The sequence below is a fragment of the Equus asinus genome, chromosome 22 (genome assembly GCF_041296235.1).
Source record: "Equus asinus isolate D_3611 breed Donkey chromosome 22, EquAss-T2T_v2, whole genome shotgun sequence".
In the NCBI taxonomy this organism is placed as follows: domain Eukaryota; kingdom Metazoa; phylum Chordata; class Mammalia; order Perissodactyla; family Equidae; genus Equus; species Equus asinus.
Window position 1 is genome coordinate 46,332,753 of NC_091811.1, and position 20,755 is coordinate 46,353,507.

The 20,755-nt window shown below is 34.4% G+C and overlaps 1 protein-coding gene across 1 annotated transcript in view; it reads right to left on the bottom strand.

Moving 5' to 3' along the window:
* The window catches only part of ADAMTS20 (ADAM metallopeptidase with thrombospondin type 1 motif 20), a 163,145-nt gene that overhangs the window by 115,809 nt on the left and 26,581 nt on the right, over nt 1–20,755 (bottom strand). The window contains exon 4 of the mRNA XM_044756219.2: nt 5,828–6,087. Within this exon, the coding sequence (XP_044612154.2) occupies nt 5,828–6,087 (260 nt within the window). The remainder of the gene's footprint in view (nt 1–5,827; nt 6,088–20,755) is intronic.

A 20,755-nucleotide genomic window follows, 5' to 3' on the forward strand; every position in this document is an offset into this window, starting at 1 on the left:
CCAAATTGAAAGCAAAGTTTCATTATTTCTTTCAATATTTATGGAATATCCACTGCCTATCAAACACTGTGTTACTTAATAGATGCAGAGATCAATAAGGCATGATCTCTGCCCTTAAAAAACTCATTCTTCCAGGGGTAAAAGATACAAAAACAGAGACCAATTTAAATAATTCTTCACACACACTTCTCCCAGAAAACCTCTCTGATCGATATTTTGCTTTTATAGAAAAATGGTATGATTAAGTCATTAAGAAATTCATCCTGCCCATTTAATGGCATGTACCTCCTACTGTTTCATGTACTGACCTTTACAATCTATGTGCTTATACTCAATATATATACCTGTTACTCTATTTGGATGTTTAAAGGTGCTATTGTTGAATAACTCTATTCAATTGAGCTGAATGGTGAAGCAGGCAGATGAATGACCACAAGGCCCAACTGTCACTCGGAGACTTTCCTAATTGCCACGTACAACACGCTTCTCTCATGCCCAAACTACCAGCCCACATTAGGTTGCCATGATGGGAGCGTACCATCTTTGCTACTTCTTCATAAATCATACATAAATGTATTAAATGTTTGTGTGCCAGATGCGTTCTAAGATTAAACTAATTCATTTAATTCCAGCAAATCCTAGGAGGTAGGAACTACCATTGTGTCCATTTTTCAGATAAGAAAACTATGAAGTTAAGTAACACGCTGAATGTTAGGTGACGGGTAAGCATCAGAACACAATTTCCATGCTAGGCAGCCTGGCCTTAGCTCTGACTACTTCATCTGAGCTTAGGGAGCTTCAGCATTCTAACCCAAGTCCTTCCTAATTAGCTCTGCGTACAAAGTTTTTTCCAGAACCCTGATGTGACTCGTGTCCTAGCCCCTGACACGGTCCTGCTGTGGCCACTTGACCATGGCCTCAGAGAATCTTAGGCAGTCAGGAGACCTGGGTTTTAGTTCTAGCTCTACTGCTAGTCTCAAGAAAGCCGCTCAGCTCTGGAAATGGATTTATCTACTTTTTATCTCCACACCTGCAATCACGTTGAACCACTGAGCACCCTTGGTCACAATGCCCTAGAGTATTTGATTAGAATTTACCAGATGCTCTTGGGGAGGGGTGTGGAGAACATTTGTTTTAAAGAAACACAGTTTGAGAAATGTTGAGGCCAAAAGAATTAAATATGTTATCTTCATAGAGTCTTGAACAGGCTAACATATACACACACACGTATATATATATATATTCTATGAAAGAGGTATTATATGCAACACTGCATGCAACTACTTGGCCACAGCCCTCTTTGTCCTTCCCATGGAGGGTTAGGACCCTATTCCATAGACTAGGAAATGCTAGACCAGATTTCTATAGTGTCTTCCTGTTCTATAAAGCCATGTAATATTGGTATCTATTACTGTAATCACTAGATTTTAGAGGCTATTAGCATTTTTATTGATTTAATTAAAACGTATTTAATTTTTTATTCTTTAAGTGTTTGTTTCCCTGGCATATAGAGTTCATATTTCTTTACAGGTCTCATAAAATAGTAAAGATTACTTCGTGGGTATTTAGCAAAAAGTAAAAAAATGATATGAATTATATTGTTTAAATATTTTAAGAAAATTCCAGGGAACATACTTCCCGCAAAGCATGAAACAAATTATCACTATTATCTGAACAACCATTTTGAAATTATTTCTACATAGAGCTTCAGAAAATGTTCATATAGGTCATGTGTAGAGGTGGCCTTCATTTTTTTTATTATAGTCACTTTTTACTTGGGATAACTGACATATAACATTGTATTAGTTTTAGGTGTACAACATAATGATTTGATATATGTATATATTGTGAAATGATTACCCCAGTACCTTTAGTTAACATCCATCATCATACATAGTTATGAATTTTTTTGTGAGGAGAACTTTTCAGATCTATTCTCTAAGCAACTTTTAAATGTACCATACAGTACTGTTAACTAGAATCGCCACGCTATACATTATATCCTCAGGACTTATGAGTGGATGTTCATACTTCTGACCACCTTCATCTTCAAAGTCATCTATATAAAACTGATTTTAAGAGAGTGAAGAGATTTTGTTTATGAAGATCACTGCTCTTGTCAAAAAGATATTTTTAAGTTAGAAAATGACATTCCACTTATGTACAAAGTAGAAAAAATTAAGAATAAGTGAACACTGAGTTTAAGAAAGGAAAACGTAACACAAATGGTTATACCTAAAGTATGAAAGTATATCATTAGTTTTTATTTTAATATGGATGAAAATTTTCCCTACCCTGAATAACGTCAGTAAAAGCAATAATATTAAGTCAATGTAATGCATGTAAGGGTTTTTAGTTGATAAAAACCTCTAATAAAAGAAACAATGTTTTAATAAACAGAGCTAATTCCTGATGATCACATGGTGCTCCTTAAACTTACATTATTAAATCTGTAACAAGGTGGGTATGATGAAGTCAAACCTTCACAAACACATGGAGTATGGAGGTCTCTGACATATGGTAAATATTTCCAAGGTTTATTAAACAATAAGTCATTGAATACCAAAATAAACCTGTCAAAGAAAGTAATTGCCCTAGTTTACACATACTTTAGTAGTTTAACAATGCATATGTAAATGCCATTTTAGCCTGACACTACTACCACCCAAATTCTGCAAGGATAAAAGCTTTGGGATAGCAAATACCGGAACATCTCAGATCATTTAACACACTTATTTCATTAGAGATACTATACACAATTGTGTTCTTCCCAACTAATTTTAATTCCAGAAACCCTTTGAATGAGAGATGACTAAGCCATTTTTACAGCATGAGACAGTACTCTAGAAAGTGAATTAAATCACACACATTATTTCTATATTATTGCACTCAGATGTTTTGTTAAATTGTTGAAAGCAAAGAAAAAGTTTGAGAAGACAGTACAATTGTTTACTTTGTGCAGGATGGGTAATCCTCTCTGAATTACGTATATAATCCATTTGCTCAATGTTGACAACATTCAGCTATTTCTCCCATTATATCTGGGGCTAATATACAAAACCTTTTTTCTTCACTGTGAACTTTTCTTTAAATGGCTCACAATCACATTCCAAGTCTAAATCACATTTTGTATTTTCCTAATTACTGTGACCAAGAACATTACCAATATCTTAAGTGTGTGTTTGAATAAATGCAGTTAATGCCTTCTTAAAAATTAGGACAAAATATGCAAAACCTGAATGGCTCCTTCCTCAACCGGAAACATCTGGGACACTTATGTGGTGACAGCATTCCTCTTACCTCTTTAGAGCAATTTTAGAAATGGACTTCACAAGTGGAGATAAAACATGTTGGACTAGATTTGACAATCTCTACGTAGTGTGACTAACTGTGCCAGTTTGCCCAGGGTTAAGGGGTTTCCAGGGACATGAGCCTTTCAATATTAAAATTAGGAAGGTCCCAGGCAGAACAAGGAGAGTCTGTTACTCTTTCTTCGAGTTTCCTTTCACATTGTTATTATCCACAAATACAGCCATGATCACTGTTTTTCACTCTGAAAACTATATACAGAACCATAAAGTCTGCTGACTTTCCTGTATCTGTATCTGAACATTCTTTCAATGACAGAGAGAAGACTGAAGAAAGCACCAAGCCCAGGTCATTTAGATGTCATCTAAAATTTGACCTCTGCAGAGGAAAGAAAGCATATACAAAACCCAAACTACCTCAAAAGAGAGACCTGCCCTCCTAAATTTTCCCTCCTACCCCCATCCATATTTGGAACGCTCCCCTCTTCCTCAGCTGTGCTGCAGTCTATCTCCCTGTGAAAGAAAGCTGAACACAAACCTGCTGACTGTATCTATAGACTTCTCATCTTCCAGTGAAACTGGCTCTCCTTCTAGTGAGACTAAAAATCTGGGACATGACATGTGCATGCAATGGTCTGTTGCTTCAAGCAATCTCAGAAGCAGACTTATTTTCCATGAAGAGAAAATGTTTGCTTTGCCCTTGACGAACGATGGCTTTAAAACTCCCATGGGCAACTTCAGTTACCTCAAGGGATGTCATGATATCTTCCAAATAGTGATTATATTAATTGATTTTTATGTAAAATACAGAGAACAAACCTTTTCTGAAGATGGCATTATCACTAAAACTGCGTGTAGCTATTCCAAAATTACTCTTGAACAATTAACTCTTCTGTTCCTTTACTCTTAGGCAGTATTTCCAAAGCACTGATATCAGAGTTACCTGTCATTTAACATGCTTAAAAATCTGTCGCATTTCTCATATTTTCCTTCAGTATCTCTACTGCCCCAGACACAATTTAACTTTCTTTTAACCATTTAAATTGCAAAGTTTACCCCACAGTGTTCCACATAATTGACACAATTTCCTAGATTATCAACCAACATCCTCGGTGTCAATGTTCTCATTAGAATCCCTTCATAATGAGCCTGCCACACCCACATCTAGCTAATTATATGCCTAGATAATTATACATCTAGATAATTACTCCAGATTCAGAAGTAAAAAGATGATATCAAATTTCTATATATAGGTCTGTTGTCATTTTAAAAATTCAAGTAAACAAGTGTCTAGATTATACAAATTTCAGAAAATCATTTTGGATCATCCGGTCTTTGTCTACTATAATGTCACGCATTCTGAAAAAAGTATTAATCACCTATTCATTCATTCTTTCTTTCATTAACTATTGAGTGTCCACTTTGTACCAAATACTGTGTTTAGGCAACACAGACTATGTATTCTTAGCATTTATGATCATAAGAATTTAAGATGAAATGTTACATGTAAGGAAAATAACAGGATCTTAAGATCTTCAAATCACAATAAACTTGGGATTTCCAGCTCAGGGAAATTTACAATGGCCTATAGCTGTGTCCTAGCCAAGTCTCTTCAACCAAGTGGGCCTGAATTCCCTGTAAGTGAATAGAGGAACTTCCAGCCATGAGATTCGTTCTGATACCGTGAATTTGAATAAATATGGGACCATGTAATTCATCAACTAAACTAGGACACTACAGAGCATGAAAGAGGGTGCTTTTAGTAATTACTCTGAAACTAGCAGCCTTAAATCTAGGACTGTCCCAAACAGCAGATATAGGTGTGTGCATATGTATGTGTACATATGTGTATGTATACATGTGTGTATATATAGGATATAGAGTGCTACCACTAACTAGGACCTGGTGCTCTTTATTAGCACTAGAATTCTGCTCTCTGGATACTGGCACCACTACAGCTCAACAGAGATATTAATACCAGATCAAGGACTCTTATAGCTACTACAATCTTACATCCCAAATTTGCTAAAGCAGCTCTATCAGTAATAGCCTATCCTTTTATCCCAATAAATATATTTATAACTTAAAATATCATTTTCCCAATTTCTGATTTGGCAAATATAGCAGTAGTAAAAATAGCACCCCCTCCCCTCTGTGCAGAAATAAGGCGAGGTTTTAAAATTCAGATTCAACGGGCAAAAGATCAATGCTACTAGGATCTTCCCTGTCACTAGGGGGCAGAAGCCATTCATGTGATGAAGGAAAGAATAACTCAAGTATTTTCTAGAAGTAGTTTCAGAGATTTTTAAAATGTCTTAGAAAGTTGTCCAAGTAACAGAATGGGATACTTGCTATATGTCCATATAAGCTAAATTTCAATGAAATATTATTTTGGGCTTAAACATAGATACAAGTCCCTTTCATATAGAATTTGGGAAAACATTTTTTAAAATTAAATATGAAAAAAGTATTATGTTAAACATTTTAGGAAATTTAAAGGACACGTTAAGTTTACTTACAATTGACATTAGAGTTAGTACGTAGTGCTGTAAATTCTGCCCGTGATGATGAACCATTTTAGCATCAGCTGTGACCATAACTTCCACGTATCTTGGATATGATAAAAAACGTTTTCTCCTGGAATGTAATTGACTTCTTTCATCTTCCAATGATACATTTTTTGAAGGGTATCCTAAAACTATTTCCTTCTTTATATTGAGATCTTCATTCATGTTGCTGTAGTTGTGAAAGGGTACACTGGTTTTCTTTATCTGACTTTCTGGGGGGAAAAAAGAACATAATGTGGAGCCATTATATTAAATGTGACTAAAAACATTGTACAAAATAGAATAGCCAAAATTATTTAATACTCACACATCTGCTTCCAATGTGAAACAATGAAAGGACAAAAAGATTATTTAAAACAGTGATACAGATTATGAGTATTACTATTTATAGTAAAAAGTGTTCGCATTTTCATCAATTGCATTAACAAAACTGTATCTAAGTCTTATTTTAACAGTTATGACTATTCAAAAACATTTACTAACCACTGGGTAGAAAGTAAAAATCAATCAAGGAGTCCCTATGTTTTTCTCAGTCGATAAATTCGGTCCTCAAGCCACCGATGGCATTTAATCTCATTATAGAGTAATGACATTTTGTATAAAATATAGAACACAACAAACTTTCATTAGACAATATATGAAGAGCACCAAGAAAAACAGAAAATCAAAAAATATAACAATGGGTAGTTTTTCGAACTCAGAAAATCGAATAGATAAAAATTTTATAATACTTGATTATATAAAATACCTGATTACTTTTCTCTTTGCTTGTATATAAATACAAATTATCGAACATTAGAGATTATTACAGTAACCACTTTTAAGTCGTATGCATTTCTAGAAGACAGTTCTAAATTCCTGCTTATTGGTACTAACAGAAAATAATTCCTAGGCAGCACGGGTGCTTGTCCTATTTCCTTCTTTGATTTGTTCCTCTACTTTCACCTTCCTTATTTTTCCCTGATAATTTTTCTGACAATTTTCGGTGAAAGTATTTTAAGCAGAAAAGTGGACCAAGAGAATCGGATAAGAAGAAATAAGAGGACCTGGATAGTTCATAAACCAAATAACCAATACCAAAACAACTAAGCTTTAGTTGTACTATAAGGATTAGACATAAATATAAAACTATATTTTACTATAAAAATAATTCATCTCATTTTAAATAAGCGGCAATCCTACAGTTGGAAGAAAGAAACTGAAGTCCTTAAACATTGTTTGCACAGATGATCTTTCTCTAATTCCTAAAATGATACTGTCTTATTACTATGCTCTGAGGTTTTAAAATTTATCTCAGTGGGAGATTCTGGAAATTTGGTAAACTGAGTGTACAAACCTAAAACTTTCTGCTATCATCTTTCTCCTGGGGTGACTCAACCACTAAAATATCCATGACTAATTATTGGACCCTGGAGAAGAGCCCAGATATCTCATGCATACAAATCTCAAAGTTATCAGGAAGAAGGTACATATTCATGGTTTTGATTTATTTGTTCATCAATTTCATTTATTCCAAATAAACATTTATTGAGTACCTACTCTCTGTCAGGAAACATTTAGAAATTGAGGAGCAAATTAGTAGCTCATAAAGCTCATACTGTAATGGAAAAAGAAAAGAGTAAATGTACTTAACAATACATTTCAGGTAACTTTGTTTCCATGACAGTTCAAACAAGAGACAAAAAAAGTGGCTCTCCCTATCCAAAAGGATAAAATTTAAAGACTGATAATATCAAGTTTTGATAAAACCACTTTGGAAAACTATCTGGCAATTTCTAAGTTAGACACGTATCTACTCCATGACTCTGCAATTCTATTCCTAGATATATACCAAACAGAAGGAAAACATAGGTCCACAAAAAGACTTGTATAAGAATGTCCGCAGCAAGACCAGCGTACAGACCAATGGAATAGAATAGAGAGCTCAGAAATAAACACGTATACAGTCAAATGATCTTCAGCAAGGGTGGCAAGAGTACTCAGTGGTGAAAGAACGGTCACTTCAACAAACGGTGTTGGAAAAACTGGATATCCACAAACAAAAGAATAAATTGGACCCTTATCTTACATCATATATAAAAATTAACCAAAATGGATTGAAGACCGAAAACTCTGGAACTCCCAAAACAAAATATTGAGGGAAAACTTCATGACGTTGGATTTGGCAATGATTACTTGGATATGACACCAAAGCATAGGAAAAAAAGAAAATAGAGACTACGTCAAATTTTAAAACTGTGTAAAGGACACAATCAACAGAGTGAAAAGGCGACCTGTTGAATGGGAGAAAATATTTGCAAATCATATATCTGATAAGGGGATTATAGCTAGGACTTCTTTTTTTCAATTTTGCTGAATAAAATGGAATTAGAATGCCCTTCCTGCATCTGCTGTTTTTTAAGTGTCTTTAGCTCAAAATAATCCTTATGCCAAAGTGGCATATTTTAGGGGGCCATATTCTGCCACCCATCACACACCATAAAGTTTTTTTCCAGGATTAAACAAGAAAATCCACATAAAGCTATTAGATTAGTGCTCAGTAAATGGTAGTTTTTACTTTTGTTGTTAGTAATTAAACAAATAATTACATGCTGTTGACAACAGACACATGCCCTTCAAATTAACTTTTTAAAAAATTGTCACATGTTGGGGCCGGCCCGGTGGCGCAGCCGTTAAGTTCGCACGTTCCGCTTCTCGGCGGCCCGGGGTTCGCTGGTTCGGATCCCGGGTGCGGACATGGCACTGGTTGGCAGCCATGCTGTGGTAGGTGTCCCACGTATAAACTAGAGGAAGATGGGCACGGATGTTAGCTCAGAGCCAGGCTTCCTCAGCAAAAAGAGGAGGACTGGCAGTAGTTAGCTGAGGGCTAATCTTCCTCCAAAAAAAAATTGTCACATGTTGAATGCCTTGTTGTTTAGGAAAATGAAAATGGTTGGCTGGTTCACTGCTAGGTTTATAATTTAAAGTTAAAATGTCTATTCACAGGGACGTGCTTGATGCTGCTGACATTCTTAATGATGAGGCAGGAGCCGTGTATCATTCTGTTGTTTGACAATCACAGTGCATTTTGTCACACATGCCTGCATCAAGTAGAAAGCAGAGTTTTTCGTTTTCATCATTTTGATGGAGTGATTTATAAGTGCTTAACAGTTTTCATAGCAGGCTCATGGGTGCACCCTCATTCTCTTTTTATTTTAAATGTATTTCTCAGATAAATCTCATGAGACACGTAATCTTAGTTTCAGGGTGATGGTGATATAACAGCAGCTGCTCTAAGTTTTTTTTTTTTTTTTTAACTCAAGACAAATGGCTTCCCAAAGCTATTTAGGCCGTGTGTTCCTCCTCTGCCTTATAAGTCTTGATGAGCCAGGTACTAGATTATTGGCTTAGTTGATCCCTTGAGAAGCCTGAAGTGAAAACACTGATTAGGCTCTTTTGGGTTGAGAACTCTACTCAGCTATTTAGCTAGCAGGAAAGTCTTCATTTTTTCATTAGAGAAATCAGCGGCAGCAGAATCATGCACAGAGATATTACTAGTGTGGTCATAGGTGCTGTCTACTGCTTACTCACGAGTACTGTTGGTAAGCCATTCTGGAAGCAAAGGAATGTGCTTGAATCTGTACTTGTTTAGAATTTTTTAAATGGGTATCTTTGTCAATGCATATCAGATAAAGCTCATGAGATTTTCTGTATATTTCATAGGATAAATCATTCTGTGATATGCTCCTCGAATTCAGAGTGGAATGTACTATAATCTGATTTGAAAACATCATGGGAAATTTCTTGAATGTTTTAGTATTGGTGAATGTCAATTTAACAGATGTGGGCTGTGTACTTTATGGAACCAGTGGTGTAGGAACGTGATGAACCGCAATGATTATGACCATAGGAAGTGTCATATGCTCCAATGTCCTATGAAAAAAGCATCAGCAATATACTAATATGCAGGGTGTGGTTTTCTTTTTAAATATTATATTTATTATTTATGTACTAAAAAAGAAAGGTGAGCTCCAATAACCCAGTGACTTTTATTTTTGCCCCAGCAGGACAACTGCATTCTAATGAAAAGATAGTAAGAGTAGATAATGTATACAGCTCCCTGAACAAAGGGTGCCGTATATATATCTATCCAGAATATATATTTTTTTAAACTCCAACAAAAATAACCCTATTAAAAAATGGGCAAAGTACTTGAATAGACATTTCACCAATGATAACATACAAAAGGCCATCAAGCATATGAAAAGATGCTCAACATCACTAATCACTAGAGAAATGCAAATCAAAACTACAATGACAATGAAATAACTGGTGTTGGAAAGCACGCACAGAAAAGGGAACCCTCATACACTGCTGGTGGGAATGTAAACTGTTGCAGCCACTGTGGAAAACAGTATGGAGATTCCTCAAAAAATTAAGAATAGAACTACCATATGATCTAGTTATTCCATTTCTTGGTATTTATCCAAAGAATATAAAAACACTAATTTGAAAAGATACATGCACCCCTATGTTCATTGCAGCATTATTCACAATAGCCAAAACTTGGAAGCAACCTAAGTGCCCATCAATGGATGAACAGATAAAGAAGATGTGTGTGTGTGTGTGTGTGTGTGTGTGTGTGTGTGTGTGTGTGGAATGGAATACTACTCAGCCATAAAAAAGACAAAATCTTGCCATTTGCAACAACATGGATGGACCTTGAGGGCATTATATTAGGTAAAATAAGTCAGACAGAGAAAGCCAAATACTTTAGATTTCACTCATATGTGGAAGATAAACAAAAACAACAACAAACAAACACATAGACACAGAGAATAGATTGGTGGTTACTAGAGAGGAAGGGGAAAAGTGGGAGGGCAGAAAGGGTAAGAGGCCCATGTGTACAGTGACATGACAATTAGACTTGGGGTGGTGAACACAATGTAGGCTTCACAGAAACTGAAATATGATGTATGCCTGAAATTTATATAATGTTATAAACCAATGTTATCTCAGTAAAAAAAACTACAATACACTCATTAGGATGGCTACTATATTAAAAAAAAACAGAAAATAAAAAGTGTTGGCAAGGATGTGAAGAAACTGGAACCCTTGCAAATTGTGGGATTATAAAACGATGTAACTGTTATGGAAAAGAATATAAAGGTGCTTCAAAAAGTTACAAATAGAACTACCACATGATCCAGCAATTTTACTTGAGAGCATATATTCAAAAGAATTGGAAGCAGAATCTTGAACAGATATGTGCACATCTATGTTCACTGCTGTATTCACAATAGCCAAAAGGTGAAAGCAACCAGAACGTCCATCAAAGGGTAAATGGATAAATGAAATGTGGTATATACATATGATGGATTACTCAGCCTTAAAAAGGAGGGAAATTCTGTTACATGCTACAACACATGAACTCGGAGGAGATTAGGCTAAGTAAAATAAGCCAGTCACAAAAAGACAAATCCTGTATGATTTCACTTACAAAAGATAAATAAAATAGTCAAATTCATAGAAACAAAGTTGAATGTGTTGGTTACCAAAGCCTGTAAATATCTCGCTGTTTGAGAAAACTCCCGAAGTCTGTCCAGCCTGGGTGCTAAGACGTCAAACATCTCACTGGCTAATGACAGTAAGTGAAACATGAACACCATCCAATTAAGAAGGCACTGTGGCTTACAGGAGTCAGACTGACACTGAGCTAGAACAGATGGCTCTGTGCAGGCTAAAACGACAAATAGGAACACAAAACTGGAACAAAAACATTGAAGGAGATAACATACATAGGGAAAAAGTCTCTAGAACAGAAGAGTATACAAATTTCAAACGTAAAGATTCAATTCTGGAAGAGTTAAAAAATAAGACAAGGAAAAAATAACCAATATCAAGATCTTATAGACATTAATAACAATATATTATAAGCAACTTGATGTAAACAAATTTAGAAGAAATATTTTCTAGAACATTTCTGGAAACAACTTACCAAAACTCATAAAGAATTAGAAAGCCTAAATAATCACATAACTTTTTTAAAAATTGAATCCTAATCAATTCTTCCCTCAAAAATCCAACCTCAAAAGGCTTCATCAATAAATACCACTAAATATTTTAAGAAGACAGAGCATTATTCTTTCGAATATTCTTCTAAGGATTGAAAAAAGGAAACAATTCCAAACTTGATTCATGAGGTTTTTAGAAGATGCTATAACAGAATATCTTCATGATCTTGGTTAAAAGAACAGGATTCCTAAGGAGATAAACAACACTAAGCATAAAGACTATTCATTTAACTAAAATAAGACTTTGAACTTGTGTTCACCAAAAAACACCATTATGGGAGCAGAAGAAGGTATTTGCAATACATATAAACAACAAAGTGCTTATATATAGATTATAAACATTAGAAATCAATAAGAAAAGAGAACACAAAAATAAGAGACTTGAATACCTCACAAAAGACAAAATCCAAAGGCAATAAATTACGAAATGGTGCCAAAAAATTGATACTCAGGGAAATGCACGTTAAAACACAATGAAACATGATTATACACCCACCCAAATGGCTAAAATGAAAAATACTGAAAATAACAAGTCCTGGTAATATAATGTGGGGTACCTGAACCTCTCATACACTGCTGGAGACAGTGAAAAGTGGCATATTCACTTTGGAAAACTTCAAGGGTGAGGAGGGAACTTTGACAGGTCATTTAACTTAGTGCAAAAGGGATATAGTGATTGTGTACTTTTAAATATCAATAAACATAAGTGTGCATTCATAACTGTTACAAGAAGTACATTACCAAAGAAGAACAGAGATACCCAATAGAAGTTCCAATTTTAAAGGAAGGGGGCTGATTTTTAAAAAGAAAAATCAGCACAAGTCAGAAAATGGGGGAAAAAGAATCATCATCAGAACACAATATAAAATTCAAATAACACTTAACACATATAACTTACTATAAGCCAAGAACGTTTCTGGTAAATTTACTTGTATTAACTCATCTAATAGCATCATATGCGATAGGCACTATTGTTAATCCCATTCTGCAGATGGGGAATCTACAATATATAGAGATTAACAAACACAAACACTGTTGATCACTGATAAAGCTGAAAAGGAAAACAAATGACAGGAACAAAGCTAAATAGATTATTTATCATAATAAATGTGAATGGTTTAAACTTGCCTATCAAAAAGCAAAAGCTTTATAGAATTAGGTTAATAAAATCCAGCCATATGTTAAAGAAATAGCACATCTGGGATTCAAACCCTGGGGGTGTGGCTTGAGTGTCAGTGGTTTTAACCACTATAATGACGATGAAGGTTAAAGGAAAAAAGAAAGAGAATCATAATTTAACAACAGTGTTATCAATACAGATTTTAAGAGCTTAACCTCTAGTAAATGAAATGAGAATATTCTACACAACTGTCTAAAATAATTGAAGATTTTGAAGAAACCAAATTTCATAGTTAATCACCTCAACAGTATGAATGAATCTTGTCACTATAAGAAGCGAAAATCGGTGAGAAAAATCAAGTACAACATATTTTTATGTAGTTTAAAATAAAAACATATACAGTCATCTCTCCAGTTCCGAGGGTTCCCCATCTGCGGATTCAACCAACCATGGATGGTGTACTATGTTTAGGATTAGTGGATGAAGACCTGGCCGACGTGAATGTTTGAGGCACATGAGCATGGATCAGTCCTGGAACCAAACCCCCACAGATACCAAGGGGACAACTGTACTTTTACAAATACATATGAATGCAATAACACTACTTAAAAAGAAAGCAAGGAAATGACTAACATGGAATTTAGAATTATGGTCACCTCAGATGAGAGGAGGCAGGTGGACAAAATGGGAGGGTGGGTGGGAGTGGAATTATGCAGCTCCATATGGGTTGTTGTCCAAGTCTTACATTCCATATTGGTTCATATATTCATGATATGTATTACATTATTAACAAGTTCTTAGCAAATAGTAATATACAAAATTAATTGCTATTAAAATATGACAGTTATCACTATCACATACTATTTTTTCTGTAACGCTAGCTAAAGCAGTAAGACAATAAAATGAAATATACAGTACGAATACTGAGAAGTTATTTTCATTGTTGTTTTGACTTGATTTTGCAGATAAATGGCTTTTATAATGAAAAAATCCAAGAGACTCAATTTAAAACTTTTTAAACAATCCTCAACACAGGAATAATTGAATAATGGAATGTTATTCAGCAGTTAAAAAAATGAATTAGGTCTATGTGTTTTGATACGGAGGGATGTCCATGATGTGTTCTTAAGTAAAAAATGTAAGTGGCATATAGTATGATCCTATTTTTGTAATACTTCTACAAAAATAAATGAATATATATGCATAAAAATTTATATAACGAGTCAAAAACATATGGAAATATACACCTCAAACTTTTAACACTGGCTGTATTAGATAGGTATGACTGAAATGGGGACAGCAAAACTATCATAATTCTGTAACATCTCAGTGCCCTTTAAATAGTTACAATGAAATTATTTTATTATTGTAATTTTTTTAATTACAATTTTTTTTAAAGATTTTTTTCCTTTTTCTCCCCAAAGCCCCCCAGTACATAGTTGCACATTTTCAGTTGTAGGTTAATTACAATTTTTTTAAAACACCATCTATAACTTTTACAGGCTAAACATTTAATCTCATTATCTTTTTTTTGGTATTTATACTTAAGCAGTGTAACAAATAACAGTGACCTTTCCAAACAGCCTAAAATAAATGGGTATTACTGAAAGCGCATTTGCCAGTTCAACTACATCATATCTATGCAATGCTCATCTTTCTATTTATGTTTCATTGAGTCAAATGCTTAAATGATGTCTTGTCCTTTATTAATAACAAGTGTATTATGACCCAAAACTAATTTAGAGCAAACCAAACCATCAAATCATGAACATCGTCCAACAATGATAATCTGCCCACTAGAACATAAACTACTTAAAATTACATCAGTGAATATAGCCCTTATAACAGCATAGTATATTCTAGAATGCAAGGAGATTTTTAAAAATAATCCATAACAATATAAACTACTAGAAATTTTGTTGTTAAATAATGTAATTAGAAATCCGTAATTCTACTTGAATGTCTTACTGGCACCTCATATTCAAAATATACAAAATTGAATTCTTAATTTTCTTCTATTCCCAGTTTCCCTGTTTCTATTAATATGAGCAATAATCTCTTAATACCTACAACTCACACTCAAAACTGTATACCACCACTGGGTTCTTCCCATCCTTCCCTCACCTCTAATATCTAGTCACCAAGTTTTGCCACTTCTTCAACATGTTTCTTGTATTGCTCCTGCTGTCAACATTGTCCTTACCTCTAAACTCATTCGGGTCCTTCTAATCTTAGAACATTATTAGAATCATGAATGCAAAATTAGACCCAAAGTGTCTCCCAAATGGTCTCACCATCTTCAACCTCTTGTACTTCCCATTCATCCTTCATTTATGTCCAAACGATTCATTTTTAGTAACATCCCATTTATATCTCATCCTTACTCAAGAAATGACCACGGATTCACATTGCCCATAAGATAAAGCCTTAACCCCTCTGCACCAGACAGTTATCAACAGCAAGTTATACACTCGCTAAAGACTGAGAACACAGTTCGGCAATGTGTTGTGCGTTTTGTAAGCGCTCAATAAATGTTCATGGAAAAAAAGAAAAAGGACTAGGAAGAAGAGAGGAAGGATAGAAAGTTGGGAGGGAGATGGAAAAAAGGAATATGTTGAGGAACAAAACAAAAGAGGGTTATCAGTCCAGAACTTCGGGGTATGGGTAACACTGACAGTGTTGTACAACAGCAGCGTTCAAAGACTGAAAGCTTGCCTTTGACTTTCCTGAATCAAGTACAACATTCACTCTGGTCTCTATACATAGGTTAAAATTGACACTAATGCTCTGTATTTGACCAGGTGAAGAAATAAATACTATATTTCTCCAGAGAATATACCATCTGTTTTAAAAATGAGGGCATAAAAAGTAGAAGCTTATTCTAAACTACAAGCTTTTCAAACCACTTGTTAAATGCCTAACAGGACTCCCAGCTCAAAGAACTGGGAGTGCCTTGAAATAAAGTGATAATATGATATATTGTGAAATCTCACACATTTTCTCATGAATTAAACTGTTTTTCTGCATCCATCATATGTCCTATGTTGCCATGCTATTGAGTTGTTATTAACACTACTATTAACAATGATAAACATAATAACGAGTGCTTACTAGGTATTAGGTCCTGTACACTTCACATAAGTTATCTCCCTTATTATTAACAATTCTATAAGGTAGGTTCTATTAGTATCCTTATTTTATACATGAAGAAAGTGAGGCAGAGGAAGGTTAAATAAATTTCCCACGGTAACACAGCTAATAAAATATAATTCTGGAACATACTAATTTTTAAGAACAGCAGTATTCCATAACATAAAAACTTATGAAAATCTACAGTCCTCTATGATTTGTCAATATTATTAGAAATCTCAACCACTCTTACAGAATTATGGCACATAGCTTATAAAATATTTTACAGTGCTTTATTTCAAAGAGGTTCACAAGTTAATTAGAACCCCACCCACTAGTAATAAATGTGCAGAAGTAATATTACAGACTTGCCTGTGGCCAGCTGAAACCTGAAACATAAAAGAATTATTACATCATTAGTCCTCATTGCATCCCTGAATTAGTGACTATTACAGTGCACATTTTAAAACACAGAGACATGTGATACAGCATACATGAAATTTCAAAAGCCACCAACTGACTAAGTGGCATAACAAAGAAATGAATTCAGAGTTCCTCAATATCAGTTATTACATCTGAATTCTGCATCACATGACTCTTCTAAAGGTCGTATGTGGTAATACATGTAGAATGTTAAGAATTTAGTAACTAGGGTCATAATGGAAAATGCTGCCTCCTACAAAACTAAAAGAGGAACTAGCTGGTCACATTCATGAAAACGTGGAGTCTAGTCCTTCTTGCATTACACAGTCGGAGCTAAGCCAAGATTTGGATATAAAGGCATTTAGCTCTACCGTCCATAGACTTGAGACAGATTTGGTACTGTCCTTTCACTCTAGTGGCCCTGAAAGAAAAAAGAGGGCACTGGAAACTCCCAAATTACTCCCATTAATCCTACATCTGGCAAGAAATTTTAGTTCCTTTTGCTATGAGTGCTGAAAGGACAAAGAGCACACAGGTCATGTATTACAGAGTAAATACCTTTTCTTTTTCAACATTTTCAAGCCAACCCATGGGGCTTGCTCTAAAGATGTATCAGATTTCCCTACAAGCTGTCAAGGATTCTTGCATAAATCAGGAGTTAAAAACAGGCACACATGCATTCATATATTCAAATCTTTTAAGATATTTTAGGTGAAAGGAACATGCACTGGCTGTCACTTTCTGGCTTTTCACATCCCAAACTCTACACTTGAAGAGTATAAAAAAGAAACTGTGTAGCCCTTTGCATCTTACAAAGTGCTTTTCCACATCTTCAAGTCCTATCCCTTACTAGAAATCCTAAGCAAAGTGAAACTACGACAAACTAACCAACTGAGACAAATGTCAGAAGAATTGAGATGGACAATTAGACATATATCAATGTGATATTCAAAACTCATACTCTTGAAAAGATTAATTCTTGAAAAGATGTTTGAAAACCTTATCGGTTAAATTTAAACCCTACCATCTGAACACGTGAAATGAACTGTAACATTTCATTCTTTAAAGAAAAGTCATTTATTCAGAATTCATGTTGAACACATACCTAGTGAGTTTAGTTTGCACGTGTGTGGCCGAAGTTAGAATATAGCAGAACTATTAAAATTGACAACAGTACAGAACTGTACCTTACCAATCTTCTCTTCCTATTTTGAGATGAGCCTTCATGCCAACCTTTTTCTAAGCCACATCCACTTACTATGATTTAACATAGTTTTTTTTTGTTTTTCAAACTTTTACACAAGCTGCTCCTCAGCTGGAAGATTTCCCACATTATCTGACACTCTGCCCCATTTATTTGAATGCCTTGAGGTAATTTTAAGTACTAAGCATTCTGAAGTACCTCCCCAAAATGCAAAGTTCGTTCAAGGTGGACATTTACAAGCAGTATAACCACACTATTTGCTCTATCAGTTCAAGTATTGGTGTAATACTATTTTTCCACAGTATTACTAAGTAATTGTTGAAATATTAGTATGAGGATTTCCTAGTATGTTTACTGTAATTTGTCTTGAGTATTTTTGGAAAATAAAGTTATAACTCACAAAAATCTAAAATGTAATCTAAGCTTATACTTTAACTCATTCTTTACTCTAATGCTACTCTGGCCATGATAATTTACTCCTCCTGGCTCTGTTATTCCTGAAACAGCTTTTGACTGCAAATAGAGTTCTCATAAGAAATGTTCCTCTAAAATTTAACGTTTACTCAAAAAAATTTTTAAATAAGGAATATTAAAAGGTATTTTCCAAAGTAAATTTAACCTTGAAAAACTTAGGTATAATTAAAGGCAATCACTAAATGAATATAAAATGTTAAAAACTAAAATTCTATGTGATATCTTAATAGCACCTAATGTCTTTACTATGGAATCAGTTTTTATTCATATCGCTTTTTTCAGCTTTTATTAAGGCCACTATTGTTAGTTTTTGACAAAAGTGGGAAAATCAAACTTTGTAATCATTCGTAGGTTGAACTCTGATTTTCAAGCAGGTATTTTGTTATTTTGTTTTATACTACATCTCAGAATATAATAAATCGCCACTTTTCAAAAGAATGTTCCTGTCAATCTTATTTAACACCAGGATGTTAATCTAACATCCGAGTACATTTGCGCATGTGCCAAAGACGTTTCAGACTGCAGACTAAAAGGTCAGAATGAGGGAGTAATTTTCCCTTCTGTTTTCTGGCTCTCTTCCAAGGAAGAAAAGTCCAAGAAAGTAGCCTTCTTGGGGTAGGTCCAGAGGTCTGGATGTTCGCCACATGAACCAGTGTATCTGTCGCCTGACCTGGCGGTGGGCCCAACTCTCACTCCAGCAGTAATGATCTTCACAAAGTGGAGCACAGGCTGGGACGAGACAGGAACATGGACCATCCCTGTGCAGTTTTCCCCTGCATTGGTACTCATTGTGAGGGCAGCCCACTCTCATTTCTAGGTGTCTTTAAATAAGGCTGCTTTTCAATGCTGCAATACTGAATCAGATTCTAATTGCAAATAATTACAATCTTTGTTCCCTCTTCACGAGGAAAGCATCACATGGCTACGAAGTAGAGAGCCAAAGATTAAAAATTACGTCACTAAGCATTTGCAATTAAGTTCTGTTTGGTAGGCCAAAGGAAAAGCAAAATGAGCTATACGGCTGATTAGTGATCTAAAGTTTTAGATAGAAAAATTTACATTTATTGCTCCCACAATCTATTGAGTAATTTTCACTTCTCTCATTTACATGGTAAGTAAATCTAAAACAATATTAAATGTATAAAACAAAAATGATGGCATCCTTATACAGTTCACATATCATGGTCCATCATTGTAATTGTTTCCTTCAACAGCCCCTCATCTTCCTTGCTCTTTCCCTATGCAATAGGGAAAACTTACACACCAAGTTCACTCACGAACAAAGACGCAAAAATTCTAAAGAAAACATTACCAAACCCAGTCTTCTAAGAACATAAGGTGGACTTGCTATTTGAGAATCAATGAACTGAACAAAGGGAAAAAATACATGATCACCTTGGTATATGCAAGGAGTTTTGATAAAATTCAACATTCATTCACAATTAGAATTCTAAAGCTAGGAACTTAGAGGAACTTCCTTAATCAGAAAAAAGATAACTAAGGAAAACCAACAGGCATTGCACATATTAAAAAAGGCTGAAAGCTTTCTTTCTAAAATTGGTGATGAGGCAAGGATTTTCAATTATTGCCATTTCCATTCGACATTGTTCTAGAAATCCTAGCCAGTGCAATAAAGAAAAAGAAATAAAAGGTTCAAAGATTGGAAAGGAAGAAATAACTCTCTACATGACTGTTCATGTATAAAATCCATAAATATCAACAGATAAACTATTAAAATATTTGATTAAGGTTGCTGAATATAAGGTCAATATTAAAAAGAAAGGCTGCATTTTTATATAGAATAATTGGAAAATGAAATTTCAAAAATTATACCACTTACAATAAAAAAACACATACCCAGGAAGAAAACTAACAAAAAATGTGCAAGACCTCTACAAATAAGTCTATAAAATATTATATGGGAAATTGAGTAAGAATAAATGGAGGATACCCCATTTTGATGGATTAGAAGACACACTATAAAGATGTCACCTCACCAAATTATCTACTGAGCCAATAAAATCCAATCAAAACCCTTTTTTTCCTTTTGTGGAAACTACCAAGCTGATTTTAAAATTTGTATGTAAATGCTAAGGGTCAAGGATAACCAAGACAATCTTGAAGAATAAAATCAAAGGTTTCTTCTAACACATTTCAAGACATAATCGAGCTGTAATATTTTTATGACAGTATAGAATTGGCACAAAGATGAAAATAGACCAGTGGAAGAAAAGACAATGTCCAAAACAGATCCACATACTGTAGGAACACTTTTCTGAATAAACGTTATATATGCTAAATTTTTAAAATTCCAATGAAATATATCAATTAACTTTTACAACAAAACAAAGTTTTATTTACTATTGCTTTTGATAGTTTCATTAAGTCCACTATTTTTGGATTTTGACCAAAGGAATAAATCAAAGTTTAAAATTTGTAGATTGAGCCCTTATTTTCAAAGAGGTATTTCATTTCAT